This window comes from Rhineura floridana, chromosome 15 (assembly GCF_030035675.1).
Source record: "Rhineura floridana isolate rRhiFlo1 chromosome 15, rRhiFlo1.hap2, whole genome shotgun sequence".
NCBI classification, from domain to species: domain Eukaryota; kingdom Metazoa; phylum Chordata; class Lepidosauria; order Squamata; family Rhineuridae; genus Rhineura; species Rhineura floridana.
This window is the reverse complement of record NC_084494.1, coordinates 2,636,781-2,652,627: the sequence shown is the minus strand read 5'-3', so window position 1 is coordinate 2,652,627 and position 15,847 is coordinate 2,636,781. Positions and strand designations below refer to the sequence as shown.

The 15,847-nt window shown below is 46.5% G+C and overlaps 1 protein-coding gene across 1 annotated transcript; it reads right to left on the bottom strand.

Annotated features, from left to right (window-relative positions):
- Nucleotides 1-513: 513 nt before the first annotated feature.
- Nucleotides 514-5,882, bottom strand: LOC133370827 (uncharacterized). Its single transcript, XM_061597698.1, has 5 exons — nt 5,817-5,882; nt 4,946-5,485; nt 4,191-4,832; nt 2,942-3,007; nt 514-726 (listed from the first exon to the last, which is right to left on the bottom strand). Exons 1-5 carry the CDS (start codon nt 5,880-5,882, stop codon nt 514-516), a joined length of 1,527 nt encoding a protein of 508 aa, XP_061453682.1.
- Between the last annotated feature and the right edge of the window lie 9,965 nt (nt 5,883-15,847).

Genomic DNA, 15,847 nt, shown 5'->3' with positions numbered 1-15,847 from the left:
AACCACAAATGCTGTACACTGAGGTTGCTCGGTGGATGCTCTTACTTTCATACTGAAGACTTTTCTTCGCGGGTTTCTTGTCTGTATTCAAGGCTTGCTGGCCGACTTATCTATGTTACAGTGGCCGATACAGCTGCTGCTGAAGACCCAGAAGAGGTGCAAGAAGCTGAAGGCCCATGTGGACAACAACAAGGCAAACTTCCTTGTATCCCATATTTGGGAATTTATTATATTCCCCGGGCCAATAGCCGCACCGAATGAGCCGTTCCATGTCATAGGAACTGCGAACAGCATTAGCGCTGCAGCTTGTCTATCCGTCCCTGTTTCTCTGGCTCAATATTTACGGTGCTTTTTTTTGGTCTAGGTTTGGAAGCCGTAGCTGAAACAGAAGATGTGGATGCGCAAGACCTTCGTTCACAGTGTGGTATGTAGCATTGTTGCAGGTGTTCCATGTGTGTGTGCATGTCAGCTGTACTTAGTTATTCATTCTTTCACTCATTTAAGGCAACACTGCTAACTTTTGGCGCTGCTCCATTCACAGACCCAGCTGTACACAACCCCACTGTGACCATGTCCCCCGCTGTTCGTTTGGCAGAGATTCGGAGGAGGAGGCCAAAAGGAAGCCGAACGGAGGCCCTCCTTCTTGCGATACTGGACGAAGCGAAAGAGGACAGTCGTAGGAGGGACAGAGCGGCAGCAAGGGGACATGCAGAGTTCATGGCAATTCTGAGGGAGAACAATGCAAGGGCAGAGCACAGCAGGCTTGACAGAAACCGGTACATGGATAGAATGGACGGAATTGTTTCTACAGTAAGTGGCATAGCTTCCAGCCTGGAAACATTGACACAAACATTCCAGGAACACAGCACCGGAAGCGTCAACAATGTCAGTAACAGTACGCTGACAACAGTGGGCCAAGTTCCAAGCGTGCCACTGGGTCGGCTCGTGAGGGCACCCGCAAGCGTTAAAGCAAATGCTTGTGCCAAGGGCAGAAAGCCTGGAAAGGCAACAGGGAAGGAAAACCGGCACGACAGCATCAGTTCCAAACTGCCACATTGTAGCCCTTCCGCCAGCTCACTCCATGCAACAGGTCCCTGCCCCCCCTTGCAATCTTTTCCAGAGACTTGCACGGCATCCAGTTTGGGCTCCGATGATGACACCATCATCGATGCACCACAATCGACATCATTGTGTGGTCCCATGTGCCCCCCAAGTCAAGTTGGTGACTCTGCAAACCCAAATTGCACCAACCCCTGTTCCTCCCTATGGCAGCCTGCATCACTGCAGCCTCTGACGTCCACTCCTGTACTCGCTCGCAGAGCTAGACGTGTTCGGAAGCCCCAGCCATATAGCCCTTAGTCTTTGTGATCTGTGGCTATATGTGGTGACACTGGCCAATAACAGTACAGCGCAACATACACCGGAAGTCTGAGGTATCTCTTCCGTGGTGTCATTTCCTGGAGCAAGGGCACAAATGGCAGTTTGCAACTGTCGGTCAGTGGGTCACCCTGCCCTTCTTCCCATGGGGATCTCATGCACTATGGATGCAAGCAACATTTCCAGGTCAAAGATACATGCCATGACTGGGGGACAAGCTTGGGTACGATCGTCAAGCTGATCTGATCCACCCGCGCATTGTTCCTGCAGTTCGAACGTTTGGAAGTAATGCTCCTTTGGCTGCTGGTCTTGTTTCCCACCACAGCTGTTTAAATGTTTACAAAGTTCTGTTGTCATGTTTTAATGTAGTTGGCACAGCGCAACAAGGCACTTTTTTGTACGTTGGTTCTTGTATGGATGCCTTCATGTGGTTTCCCGCTCTGCACAATGTACCTACAATGTACCTACAATCTCCTTCCAACGCAGAAGAAGCAAAGGAGGGTTCCAGTTAGAGTGCACTTTCATAATAAACTTTGTTCTAACAAAGAAGAACTTGTGCTCTTCTCGTTGAATGCATAGCATTCCAACACCCGAACGAGAGGGGAAGGAGGGGGGGAATGTTGGCAACTGGCCCTCTGCACTAACACAAACGTTTGACCACGCAATGGTGGCCGAGGGAGGGGTGCTCGGCAATGACACAACAGTTAGGCAATGGAATGGTGCCACAAATGATGTGAAAACAGGCCTCGGCAATAAGGCAGCACTTCTGGTCAGAGCTTGGAAAAGTTACTTTTTTACACTGCAACTCCCAGCAGCCCCGGCCAGCATAGCCACTTGATTGGGGCGATGGGAGCCATAGTTCAAAAGAGCAACTGGTCCAAGCTCTGGTTATGCTATTCAGCGGGTACCGAGGGAGGGGTCCCAAATGAGTTTTAAACATTACTCAGTTATAATGCAACATTTTGGCAATGGAATGGGGTCCCAGGAAGTAGAGGGGTCCCAAATGACTTGAAACTAGGCCTCGGCAATAAGGCAGCAGTTATGCTCACAGCCTGGAAAACTTGCTTTTTAAAACTGCAACTCCCACCAGCCCCAGCAAGCATTGCCACTGGATCAGGCCTGTGGGACCTGTAGTTCAAAAGAGTAACTGTTCAGGGCTGTGGTTATGCCATTGAGTGGGTGCCGAGGGAGGGGTCCCAAATGAGTTGTGAACGTTACTATGCAATAACACAACAGTTAGGCTATGGAATGGGGACTGAGGGGGGCCCCACAGACTTGTTTTAACTGTTTATCAGCAGTATGACAGCTGTTAGACAATGGAGTTGGGACTGAGGGAGGGTTCCAGAAAGCAATGCTGGGCTGCAGGACCCACTGAACGCATGCAAGTTTGGGGACATAGCACATGGGCCCTTAGCTACTGGGCGCATAGCAAGCCAGCTTCGCTCACAATGCCCTATTTTTATGGCAGCAGCCTCCATGTGGCATCAACAGCTGTAAGTACATTGTAAGTTTTTGCACTGTCCTGCATGTGTCTGGGCGCTAACCATTATTCTTCCGGACCTACCTTCTGGGTTTTCCTCCAACACCTCTTCCTCTCCAGAGGATAGCGGGTCTGCTGTTGTGGGACGCACTGTGGGTGGAGAAGGTAATTGTGAAATCACAGCCAAATGCTCATTGGCATGACTGGACAAGCAGTGAGTTGTGCACCACCTTGTTTTCAGGAAGCCGGCAGGCAACACATTCATTACTGGCAATAGTGGGTCAATTCTCACATTCCCCTTGCCCACACATGAGGTGAAGTCTGAGGCATGCACTGTGGCCCCAACACAGGGCAGTGTGCACGAGTGCAAAGTGGAGCGCAAGCAGTACACATTCCCTGCAAAAACAATTAACGTTGGGTTAACACCTTGGATCCGTGTGCTTGCCATCAGGCCGCCGATCCTCCCATGAAGGACGCCCCCCTCCTTCCACAAGCTGTACAGTTCCTTGAAATACTGCGGTCTCTTGTGGGGGGGGCTCCTCTCGATGCCTCCCTGGCATTAAAAAAGTCGGCGTTCAGCTGCTTGAACCGGGAACGGACTAAGGAAGTGTGAAGGGCTTGTTCAACCATTTCGGATTAGCACAATAATGCTATTCCATGAAAGCACAGTTGAGGAAAAAATAGAACCAAGGATGCAGTTGTAGGGGAAAAATTTAATTCGTGGCAGGCTATAACAAACCGACATCCTAGGAACATTGGAACAGACTGGTAGACCTGCAGGGCTAATATGGTGCTGTAGTGGCGGATACCATTTAGTGCAGGTGTTTTTTGTGTGCGACGAGAAGCCTGGCTGCAGCGGGTTTGTTTCCCGCCAAAGCCATGCATCCCTGCTCGTCGGTTACCACTTCTGGGGAACTTCTCGCTCCCTGGCTGCGTCCCGCCGCAGGTTCCCCCCTCCCCGTTCACTACTGGTGAAGAGGCGTGCGCTTCAGCCTTTTTGGCGGGCTTTGAATGCCACGCATGATTGCTTTCCTTGTGCTGCCTGCCGCCCATTCACCAGCTGCGACAGACAGCACTTGCCAGCGTATTGAGGACGGCGGCATAGAAATAGTGAAAAAATGTGGGGGCCACTAACGATGCTTTTGCTGAGGGCGCCGCATGGGCCACTTGCGGGCCAGCACCCCCCCCACTTCCCAAACCACAGATAATAAAACAGACGTGTGTGTGCATATCGGTGACGTTTATTTGGGAAGTGCTGGAATCAACACAGCTAAAGATTGCTCTCTATTATATACCGAGCAATGGCAGCTCTAACAGCATTCCCCCTGGATACATTTGAGTTGTCACTTCGCCGGGACTGCTCCTCATATGCAGGTAGTTCCAATTGGTCAGACACGTCAATTTCCTCGTGGAGAATGTGTCCGCGGCTCTCGCAGATGTTGCGCAGCACAACGCAGGAAGTGACAACACTAACATAATTTTCTTCAGCCACAGGGAGCCGAGCGGTGAGACGTCTCCATCTTGACTTTAAATGCCCAAAACTTCTTTCCACCACATTTCTGCAGCGGTTGAACACCCGGTTGAAACCCATCTGGAAATTGTCTAGATGGCCCCCGTAGGGCTTCATGAGCCAACGGTGCATTGGGTAGGCGGCATCAGCAAGGATGAGGGGAGGAACCAGGACACCCCGGATAGTTATGCTGGGATTGCCAGGAACGAACAGTCCGGCATCCATCACTTGGAAGATGGCAGAATTGCGGAAAACAAAAGAATCATGATTCCGGCCACTCCAACCCACCTCGATGTTAATGAAACGACCAGTATGGTCACAAGTCCCTTGCAGTAAAATGGAGTAAAAACCCTTGTGGTTGATATATTCCTCTCCCTGTCCCGCTGGAGCCATTATCGGAATGTGACATCCATCGACCAACCCAACCACCTGCGGGAAACCCATTTTCAGGAAGCCATTCATAATCTGGAAGAAAAAGGGGTGCAAGCTTCAGTGCGGTGCCGCTTTTCCGATTTCGCGCTACTCCAATCACCATAACAGTGATACTCCATGCCAAAAGTAATTGCAGGCAAACTTACCTCCTGAGGATTTCCAATATTGACAGTTCTGGACAGAAGAACATGCTCTATCGCGAGGCAGACCTCCACGACAATCTCCCCAATGGTAGACTTTCCCAGTCCGAAGTTCACCGCCACCTCCCGGTAACACTCCATTGTTGCCAGCCACCACACAGCAACAGCCAGCCTCTTCTCTACTGGGATGGCACTACGCATGTTGGTTCCTTGTCTTTCAAGATGGGGACGAAGGAGATCAGCCGTTTCGTACAAGGTAGCCCGAGTCATACGGAAGTTGGCCAGCCAAAGGTCGTCGTCCGAGTGTTGCAAGACTTCGGTCTCCCACCATGATCTTGCACGATCGCGAACCCAAACCCCTCGAGGGATATTTCCACCCAAGGCATGTTGGGCCATGGCCGCAAAAGTTTTCAAAGAGGATCTCCCACGTTTATTGCGGTCCTGAAGCTGCTTGCGGCTTTTCTTCCATATCTTATGAAGCAGCTGGAAATCCTCCGCCTCCCGTTCTTGCTCCGCCGAGCGGAACTGAAGGAAAGCATCCCTCAGCTGGACAAGGCACAAACTTAAAAGTCGTAGGTGGAGCTGGACTAGAGTCAAAAACACTGTAACCTCCATTCCACGTTTGTGCGTTCAACCGATGAAGCGCATGCGCACAACTGATAGACTTGCAAGGGATAGAGGAGGTAGCCATCGCAACCGGAAATCGGCGGTTTACTTCACTTCCGACCAAGCGCACTTGCGCCATTGTCCTGTGTGAAAAGGGTGTTAGCGCACGTGTTCACGGAGTTCGGTCCCTCGCTTTACGTTCCTGTGGTTCGCCCGGCAGTGAGTTCTGTTTTGCATACCCGCTATCCCAATGCCCCTCGCCGCAGCCAACCTTTGCTCCAAGAAGCACATGTGGGGTTCCTTGCTGGGAGCACCGCCTCGAGGCAGGCCATCGCATCGCGCCCAACCGCTGTGCGCATGTCCCATCCTTCCGCATGCCTTTTCTGTGGACCTCCCGGGTATAGTGGATCAGGGCCGTTAGCAATCCTTCTGGTTTCTGAATATATAAGCTTAATGCACAGTCGCAGAAACTTAAGGAAATGATAGTCAAGAGGGTTAGGGTTAGGGTTAGGGTTAGGAATTTGGAAAATCCCAGATGTTTGACACAAAACTCCCAGAACAGTAGCCATCTTAGGACCACTCCAGGCTAGTGTTTTATTGCAGGTGTATCCTGCAACATGTGCTTGACACGGTAATAGTGCATTAGTGGTGGATTCATTCTACTTCAGTTTGTTCTGAGACACTTCTCCAATGCTACCCCATTATTGCTGTCCAGAGGGGCTACAGCACAACAAAAATGGGGCAAAAATAAACTGGAACATTTTGTGGTATGAAAAGTTACAGGATTTCAGCAGGAAATTACAGGAAAAAAAGAGGCATCAATACTTAATGGATGCAATGCACATTTTGGCTGGTTAGGAAGAAATAGGACTGGGTATATACAGTATAATGGATACAGTACAGAGCAGTGAAGAAATGAAAGGCCTCTGCTTTGAGGTGCCTACAGCAGAGAACAGGGAGGAAGATTGGGGCAAAGAGAGTCAGGGAAAGAATATACTTTCAATCCTGTTATACTTATGCTTTGAATCAGTAGAGGACGAGAAGTACAGGATTGTGCCAAAGAGATACAGAGGTATGGGTGCAGGATGCTCAGATGTATAAGATGGGCTCCTGCTGGGAGGAATGGCGGGATATAAACCAAATAATAAACAAACAAACAAATAAATCATGAAAGCCCCTGCTGCATCAGGCCAAAGGCCCATCTAGTCCAGCATTCTAGAGCACAAGAGCACTCTCCCCTCCTGGGGTTTCCAGCGATTGGTATTTGGAAGTAGAGCATAGTCATCATGGCTAGTAGCCATTGACAGCCTTATTCTCTATGAATTTGCTTAATCCTTTTTTAAAGCTGTCCAAAACAATTCCTCCATCTACTTTTGTTTGCATGCCACATGCCATGTTTAGGTGAAGGCGAACATATAATAGGGAAGGCTGCCACCCCCGCTTCCATCTGCAACCAAGCCCAGTCCAGAGGCAGGACACGTTGCCGCCAGTGGATACAGAAATAACACTGCAGAACAGCAGGATGCAACAGCCAGGCCTCTTCTCGCCACATGCTGCGGTCGAGGAACAAGTGGGTGTCACTGTGCAGCAACATGAGGAGGAAGAAGAGGCACGCCAAAGCATTGATAAGTGATCGGGGGGGCTAGGTTCATTTGAGTATGTACTACAATGGCAGGACCATCTTCTGGGCGGCATCGCATCCTGCAGTGCTTGCAATTGCTTCGGACACTACCGCTAACCTGGCATGTCACTCGATTCACAGATCCCATCATGCACCGGGTGAAAGTGCTGCACTCATCGGCAGTACGTCGTGCATGCCGAAGGAGAAAGACGTGAAAAACATCACGTTCTGCACTGATTCTCCAGTCCATACTGGAGCAGCACAAAGAGGCATCTCGGCAGCGGGAGAGAGCGGAAGCAGCCCGACACAAGGACCTCATGATACTCATGAGGGAAAACAATGACCTTGTACGCCAGCGCATGTATGACATGGACATTCGAGCGGCCGAGGGGAGGCATGGCATAAACCTAGTTTTTGAGAACGTGGATGTCATCTTCTCCTCTGTGGCGGGAATAGCGTCTAATTTGAATGCACTGTTGAACGCCCAGCGGTAAGTTACCAGTGGTAACTCACTGTTGCATCAGTGTAACTAACAACTGGTTCACCTCGTCTTTCCACTAAGTTAGGATGTTTTGCTTTTGGGTTGTTCAAGGGAAGTATGTATGGGAAGTTCCCATGATGTGATGCTGCGTGTCAAGTTCATTACACTGGTTACGTTATTGTTATGCACTTAAAAATAAAACTTTGCATATTTTACCACCGGCTTTACTTTAAATGTCTGAAACCGCTATTCAATAGGGATAGGTATGGTAGACTCAGGGCTGTTGTGGTTCCCTTACATGGCATACACACACCCAGCTAAGCAGCCCTGTAACTGTCTAGACTGTAAAGCAGCATTAACAGTGCAATACGCTGTTATGGTTACCATTAAAAAGTCCACACTGGTGGTTGTTGTTTTAAGAATTTTAATGCAAATCTTAAACATAACTAAAAATACTGCTCCAACATTCCAGGTGGTGGCACATCAGCTGGACAAGGCTGGGTTCCCACGCACACACCCTTGAGTGGTGTTGTGCCTGTAAGAGAAAAAAAAAACAAATATCCACATAAGGAAGGTGCTGGAGCAAGTGGACTTGGCCCTATATGTCAGCCTGCCAGTTTGCCTTAAATAGGCTGCATTTCCCCAACACAGACATTAGCAATTCACACTGGCACTTTGCATGCAACTGAAACGCTTAAATCACAGAACAAATGCATAATCAGTCTGGATGAAAATGCAGGCGAATTCACATTCTTTTCTTTCTATGAGATAAGAAACACCAGCGGCATGTTCAGCACACCTGTAAATGACTGCTTGGTCACCACAGCGCTAGGTGTGGATCAGAAAAGATGAAGGGCAAGCAAAAGATTTTCACAAAAGCAACAAACAAGGTACATAAGATCCAATTGGGGACTACACATGCAACATTTAAAATGATATCTTGATCCTCTGTTCCATCTCCCCCCTATTTAGGGAAGACACCCTTTCAAGATAGACAGAAATTAAATTTCCATTCATTCCAGTTAACCAGCAGTAACCCTAACCCCAACACGAATCGCACAACCAGTGTAACCGCAAAAGGGGAACTGTGGAAGGGGTGCAAAACTTGCAAAGACAGATTGGGCTACTTACAAATCACACGCTAGCGCTGGTCCGGAGCCTGGCCTGACAACTTTGAGGCGCCCTGTCCTGCCTCCACAACACGCAATCGGTGGTGCAGACCAGGAATCCACAACGTCTCCATCTTTCTGATGGTGTCCTGTGTGGACTTCCGATGCTCCTCAAACTGCTGACCTATAAATGCAGAGGAACAATAGGCATTGTTTGTTGTAGCCACGTGCACATTGCATGTTGTTCACATTACAAGGCAGAGCATGTTTGCACACATTAGACGATGACCAAAAAACCCAATGATTTGGGCCAAACACATGCATGTAATCATAAGAACATAAGAACATAAGAAGAGCCTGCTGGTTCAGGACAGTGGCCCATCTAGTCCAGCATCCTGTTCTCACATTGGCCAACCAGGTGCCTGGGGGAAGCCCGCAAGCAGGACCTGAGTGCAAGAACACCTCACCTTGGGTGTTGATTTTGCCATCCATGATTTCCATCATGGCCATTAAATCCTCCAGACTGGTTGTCTGGGTGGACTGGGGCAGCATGGTGGTCTGTGTGGCTACGTGCGCGACACGGGGCAGCATGGTGGTCTGCGTGGCGACGTGCACAACACGGACTGGTTCGTCTTCCAGCGGTAGCGGTCTGGGTGGTTCTGCCTGGGCTGTTATGAAGAAAACGGAGAAAGCATCATTGGTAGACATTTCCCACCACCAACTGCCATGCTGCCCATGCCATGACTTGACATCATCCCTGGTGCGTTGTTGGATACCCTTGAGAAAAGTGCGAGGGATGGGATGGTGAGACACATTAGCCTCCAAGCAAGTCACCTAACCCATAACTGTCATAGGGACCGTTTTAGAACTGTCCTGCATGCGGCTGGCCATGAACCAGTGTGATTGGTGACCTACCTTCTGGCTCTTCCTCCACCACATTGTCCTCTTCCGAGGAAAGGGGGTCATTTGTTGGACACCCTGTGGGTGGAGAAGGGAATTGTTAAATCACAGAATAATTATCATTGACCTAACATGACATTCAGTGAATTCCCAACCACCTTGTTTGGAGGAAGGCAACAGGAAAGACACACACTGCTAACTGGCGACATTGATTGTATTTTCTCTTATGTATAGAATGTATTATCTGCCCATCTGGCCAGATGTCCAGCCACTCTGGGCGACATACACAATAGCAATAAATCTAAAATTAAAAATCTAAAAAACAATGAGGATAACATCTACCCCACCCCAAAAGCCTGTCTGAAGAGCAAGGTGGGAAACTCATAGGGCACTGCTGCCATCCCAGTTGTCCACACATGTGGAGAGGTCAGAGGCATGCACTGTGGCTCCCCACATCTGATCCACTCAGCAAGCGGACATACCTGGACAGTGGGCATGACAACAAAGCGGCACCCATACCGCACACAGTCCTATCAAACTCAATAAACATAACACCTTCCCCACAGGAATGTTTGAGACCATAACTTACCAGCCGGCCGGTGATCCTCCCACGAGGGACGCCCCCCTCCTTCCACAAGCCGTATAGTTCCTTAAAATACGGCGGCCGCTTATTGGGGGGGACCCCTTGGGATGCCTCCATGGCATTGAAGGAAGCAGCCTTTAGCTGCTTGAAGCGGGAGCGCACCTGCGCTGTGGTGCGTGGGAACCCAGCCTTGTCCAGCTGACGTGCCACCACCTGGAATGTTGGAGCAGTGAGGAGCGGGGTGCTCCCCATCAGTCTCTCCGCTTTGCCCGCCCTCTTAATAAAAGTTAGGAGCAATCGCAGCTCCTCCCCGCACCAATAGCGGCCTTTGGTCGGTCTCCCCGCTGCCATTATTGCCGCGTGAGGATCCCGCTCCTGTAGGCCGCAAACACGCTGTCACGCGGAAGTGAAAGCTCTCCACATGCGTGTTCCACGCAAGCGTTTGGCCTACAACAATAGAGGCTGGCACTCTGACCTCCTAGAGAGCCCGGCGCACACTGCTTGTGTGAAGGGAACCGCTGCTGCATTGCTTTCCAAAGTATATGGGAATTGAGACGTTCGTGTATATAAAATGGAGTGTAACAGGGCTGTTTAACCGTTTTGGATTAATGTGATTGCAGAAATGCAAGAAAGCATATTTGTGAAAGCAGCAGAAGGAAGGGGAAACTGGAAGGGGAAACACAAATCACTTTTGCGCCCCAATTATGATGTACTTGCTGGGGCCTATAAATGGCTTCAATAGGGAGTGTTTGGCAAGCCGAAAAGGGAAATATCCAAGAAGCCGCTTGCTAACTGGAGTAATTTTTCTGCTTTACCACGAATGCGCAGTTCTGCAAGACTTGGCAAGCAGACATGGTGTTGTAAAGTGGGGGACACCGTAACCATAGGTGTTGTTTGTGTGCGATGAGAAGCTGGGTGGCTGTGGCGTGTTTTTCTCCTTTGTAGCCGTGCAGCCTCGTAAGCCGCTTCCGGCTCTTGGGGCATCCCCCATCCCCAGATGAGTGGCTGGACAGCTTCCCCCCTCTCTGCTCATCAGCTGTGAATCGGGTTTGTGTGAGGTATTTTGGCGGGAGGTTTGAATCCCCTGAGTGAATTCCTTGTGCTGCCCGATTCCGGCTCATCAGCTGTGAAGCAGGCGTGCTCACGGCTTTTAGAGGGGAGGTGCGAATCCCCTGCCTGAGTGGGTTCTTTGTGCTGCCTGCCGCCCTTTCATCAGCCACCTATGATTCTGCCCAGGGCCCCACAGGCTACGGGAGGACTCGTGGCCGCCTCCTCCAAATTCAGTTTGGGCCATGACCGCCAGCTTATGCAAACGGGAGCCCCCTCACCTCTGCTAACTCCATTGCGCCCACAGGAAATTCAAACTTTCACGCTTCCTCGTTCAAGCACGCATGCGCAGAACTGATAGCAGTGGAAGGGGAGGGGGGAGCAGATGTCATATTTTCCCAACGAATCGGATGTGTCATGGGCATGGATAGGAAAAAAGCGAGAAGATGCCGCATGTTCGGGCTGCGTGTGCGGCCGGTAAAAAAGCGTGTTTTTCATATCAGCAAAAAGTGGGAAAGGAGCGGGAAAAGGGGCAAGTGAGGACTCTCAGCTGACAGAGCGGGTATGGAAAACCTGGATCATCCCGCTCCGTCTGGATGAGCCCCAAGTGATTTACTTATGAAAGCCAGATAGCTTTTGCTGTTGAAGTAAGTTGATTATGTAAATCCTGCTGCGAAGTGTATTCTATAAATCTCTACCATATAGACATAAACGATTCTAGGTTTATATTGCATCTTAGGAATCGGAGATGCAGTGTGATTTTGTCTAGGATTGCTACAGTCCAAATGCTTCTGTACCAGACCTATATGTGCAGCTCATCAAGACGTTTCCAATGTTGCAATATTGATACTCTTGCTGCCATTAATAATTTGGAAATCAGATTTTTAGATTTCAGTGTACTATTTTCACCTTTGAATATAGTCAATAAAAACAGTTCCGGATTTAAATGAATGGTTTCATTCGTGATTTTATTGAATTCCTCCTGAATTAAAGTCCAAAATCTGTTGATCTTTGAACAAGTCCAGCAAAGATGAAAATATGTTCCCTTTTGATTACATCCCCTCCAGCATGGAGGAGACATCGAAGAGGAAATATGTGAGAGCTGAACTGATGTGAAATCCCACCTATGAAACGTTTTTAGTAGGAGTTCCTTATGATTGGCTGAAATAGTTTTATTGTATTTGAAAGTATATGTCAAAGACCAGTCAGCTCCATCCAGGTCCTTCCCCAGATCTTTTCCCCACTGATTCTTTAATCCTACCAGATTTCCCATATCATTTTCCAGCAATAGTTTATACACTCTGGACACCAAACCTTTCCCATTATGGCCATTTTCTAATAAAACCTTTTCAAATGTAATGGCTTTAGTAGCATATGTTGTAACCGGAGGGTCCTTCACTGTGGATTCCAACTGTTGTATGTGTAACCAGTCTAAGTTCCCTTCCCATTTCCCTATGTATTTTTTCAGATATTCATCCCCTGCATTTGGGAACAGACGGGAGATAGTTTAGCTTGCCAGGATTTCCAAATGGTGAAAGTAGCTTTTGTAAATGGGTTAGTAAGATTTCCTAGCCAGGTGTTATGGATTGGTATGAATGGTGAATTCCATAGTTTACCTAAGGACAGCATTGATTCCTCCAGGCTGATCCAAGTCTTTTTTGTTCTCATTATTATGAAACTAAGCTGTTGCAGCTGAAATACTATGTAGTAAAAATATAAATTTGGAAATCCCCAACCCTCTGCACTTGTCTGGCTGTAAAAGGAGGACAAGGCCAGTCTTACTTTTTATTCTGAAAAATAAATTTGTTTAGCTTATTCTGCTATTTTCGGATTGTATTATGAGTGATGAGATGGGGGAGAACCTGGAACAAATAGAGGAATCTAGGTATTATTTTCATTTGTATAGCAGCTATCCAACCTAAGTTGGATAAATTAAGTTTTTTCCATTTGTTTAAATCTGTATGCATTTTATATAAGGGACAGTAATTAATATTCAATAATTTTGAATATTTTTAGGAATACTTAAAATACCTAAAAGCAGAATTACATATATTAACTCCCAGAGTTTTATGGACCATCAATTGATCCTTTGGACAAGTATGAAAAAACATTATGGAGGATTTGTCAAAATTAACCTTATTTATTTATTTATTTATTACATGTATATATGGCCCCATAGCCAAAGCTCTCTGGGCGGTTTACAGCAATTAAAAACATTAAAAACAAATATACAAACTTTAAAACACAAAAACAATTTAAAAACACAATTTTAAATTTTTTAAAAACAATTTAAAAACACAATTTTAATCTTTTTTAAAACAATTTAAAAACACAATTTTTCCAACATCAATTTAAGTACAGTACTAGAGCTGATTGTGAAGGATTCCCCAACATCACTGTCATATCATCTGCATACAAATTTAGTAGGTGTTCTTCCCCATTAACCTTATTTTGATAACCCATTATCCTAACATGTGAACGTGATTTCATAGCCAAAGGTTCTAAGGAAAGCACAAAGAGTAAGCGGGATAATGGACACTTGTTTCGTGCCCCACTGTATCGGTATCGAGTCAGAATCTGGATTATTAGTGAGAACCACAGCAGCGGTTTTGTCATATAAAGAATCTATCATATTTAACACCTGTTCTCCTAATTGATATTTTTCTAAAACCTTTTTCAAATATTCCCAGTTCAAACAATCAAAGGCTTTATAAATGTCCAATGATAGTACACCTAGTGATTTTTTGGAATGTCTAGCATGATATATAACATTAAGCAGTCTTCTAATGGGGCCCAATATGTATCTACACGTGATGAATCCTGTTTGGTCTGCATGAACCAAATCAGACATCATTGAGTTAAGTCTAAAGGTAAAGGTGTAAAGGTGTCCCTGCACTTGTAGTGCGAGTCGTTTCCGACTCTTAGGGTGACGTCTTGCGACGTTTACTAGGCAGGCTGTATATATGGGGTGGGATTGCCAGTTCTTTCCCCGGCCTTTCTTTATCCCCCAACATATGCCAGGTACTCATTTTACCAACCACGGATGGATGGAAGGCTGAGTGGACCTCAACCCCTTTTACCAGAGATTAGACTTCCTCCTTCTGTTGGAATCGAATCCGGCCGTGAGCAGAGCTTTGGCTGCGTTACCACCGCTTCCCACTCTGCGCCACGGAGTCTAGCTGCTATTATAGCTGTGAATAATTTTTGATCCTGGTTTAGGAGATTTATCAGTCGATAGGATTCTATTTTCTTCTTGTCTTTATTTGGTTTGGGGATGACTATTATGTGAGATGTCTTCCATATGTCTGGAATATGTCCCCCAGCCCAGATATGATTGAATAAGTGAGCTAAATGCAGGATTAGTGTTTCCTTAAAAGTTTTATAGAATGTGCTATTAAATCCATCTGGCCCTGGCGCTTTATTATGGTCTATTATTGCAGTCGATATTTCCTCTATTGTTATGTTTTGGTTTAAAATTCTTTTCTGAGTGTTTGAGAGTGTAGGGGGAGAAACATCAAGAAGGTATGTTTTGATTTCCTCAGCTTTGGTAGATATAGTGTTATATCTTTATAGAATTCCTTAGTGTCATATGCTGTTTTCTCTTGATGGGATATTGCCATAATTCTTGTAACTGTATGTCGTGTCTTAAGGGCATGAGCTAGTAGTCTAGAGTTCTTATTGCCCCATTCATAATATTTTTGCTTAGTGTACCAGATAGATTTAGCTATTTTAGAGGAGTCTATCGCCTCCAACTCTTTCTTTTCCCCCTGTAGCTGCTTAAATAGTGTGTTGGAATCTTTTTCTTTATGTTGAGATTCTAATCTTTCCACCTCTTTTAATAATTGGATTTTAATAGGATCAGTGTTATGTTTCTTTTTAACTGCTTCAGCTATACAGTGTCCTCTCATTGTAGCTTTCATGGCATCCCATATTATATTATAGCTAATTTCAGTTGTGGTATTTAATTCAAAGTATTCTCCCAATTTTTCCTGAAGTGTTTTAATAGTTTAACTGGTCTGAAAGAGGAAATGAGTCAAACCTCCACAGAGTATACGGAGTACAAGGAAGAATTTTTATACTTGCCCTGACTGCTGCGTGACCGAAACTTACCTAGGAAATATATCTGCTCTGTTAATATGTGTTATTAAATTAAAAGATACCAGGATATAATGTAATCTGGAGAATGTTTTAAATCTGATTGAGTGATAGGTGTAATCTTTAACTCCAAGCATCTATTAACCCATGCCTCTGTAACAGCCTAAGCATGGGAGCCTTAACCTTTCTAACTGGTGCTTGTTTTTCCATACTTCTGTCCAATTTGCGGTCACATACCATATTCAGATCTCCATGAATAATTTCTGCTATTGCAAATTTCTGTAGTTCCTTTAGTACAGAAAATTAAATTGATTAGTATTAGGAGAGTAAATTGATTCAAATGTGAAGTTGTGATTATGTAACAGTCTCCAAACGAAGATATATCTACCTTCTGTATCTATTTGTTGTTTTTGAACCTAGAAGTCCAATGATTTAGCAAATATAATACCACCCCCGAATGATTACC

Coding starts and splice junctions, on each gene's coding strand:
- LOC133370827 (XM_061597698.1), bottom strand. CDS start 5,882: ATGCGATGGCCTGCCTCGAGGCGGTGCTCCCAGCAAGGAACCCCACAT. Junction 5,486..5,816: donor ATGTGCTTCTTGGAGCAAAG/GTTGGCTGCGGC, acceptor TGCCTTGTCCAG/CTGAGGGATGCTTTCCTTCA. Junction 3,008..4,190: donor GGCGAAGTGACAACTCAAAT/GTATCCAGGGGG, acceptor CTCCACCCACAG/TGCGTCCCACAACAGCAGAC.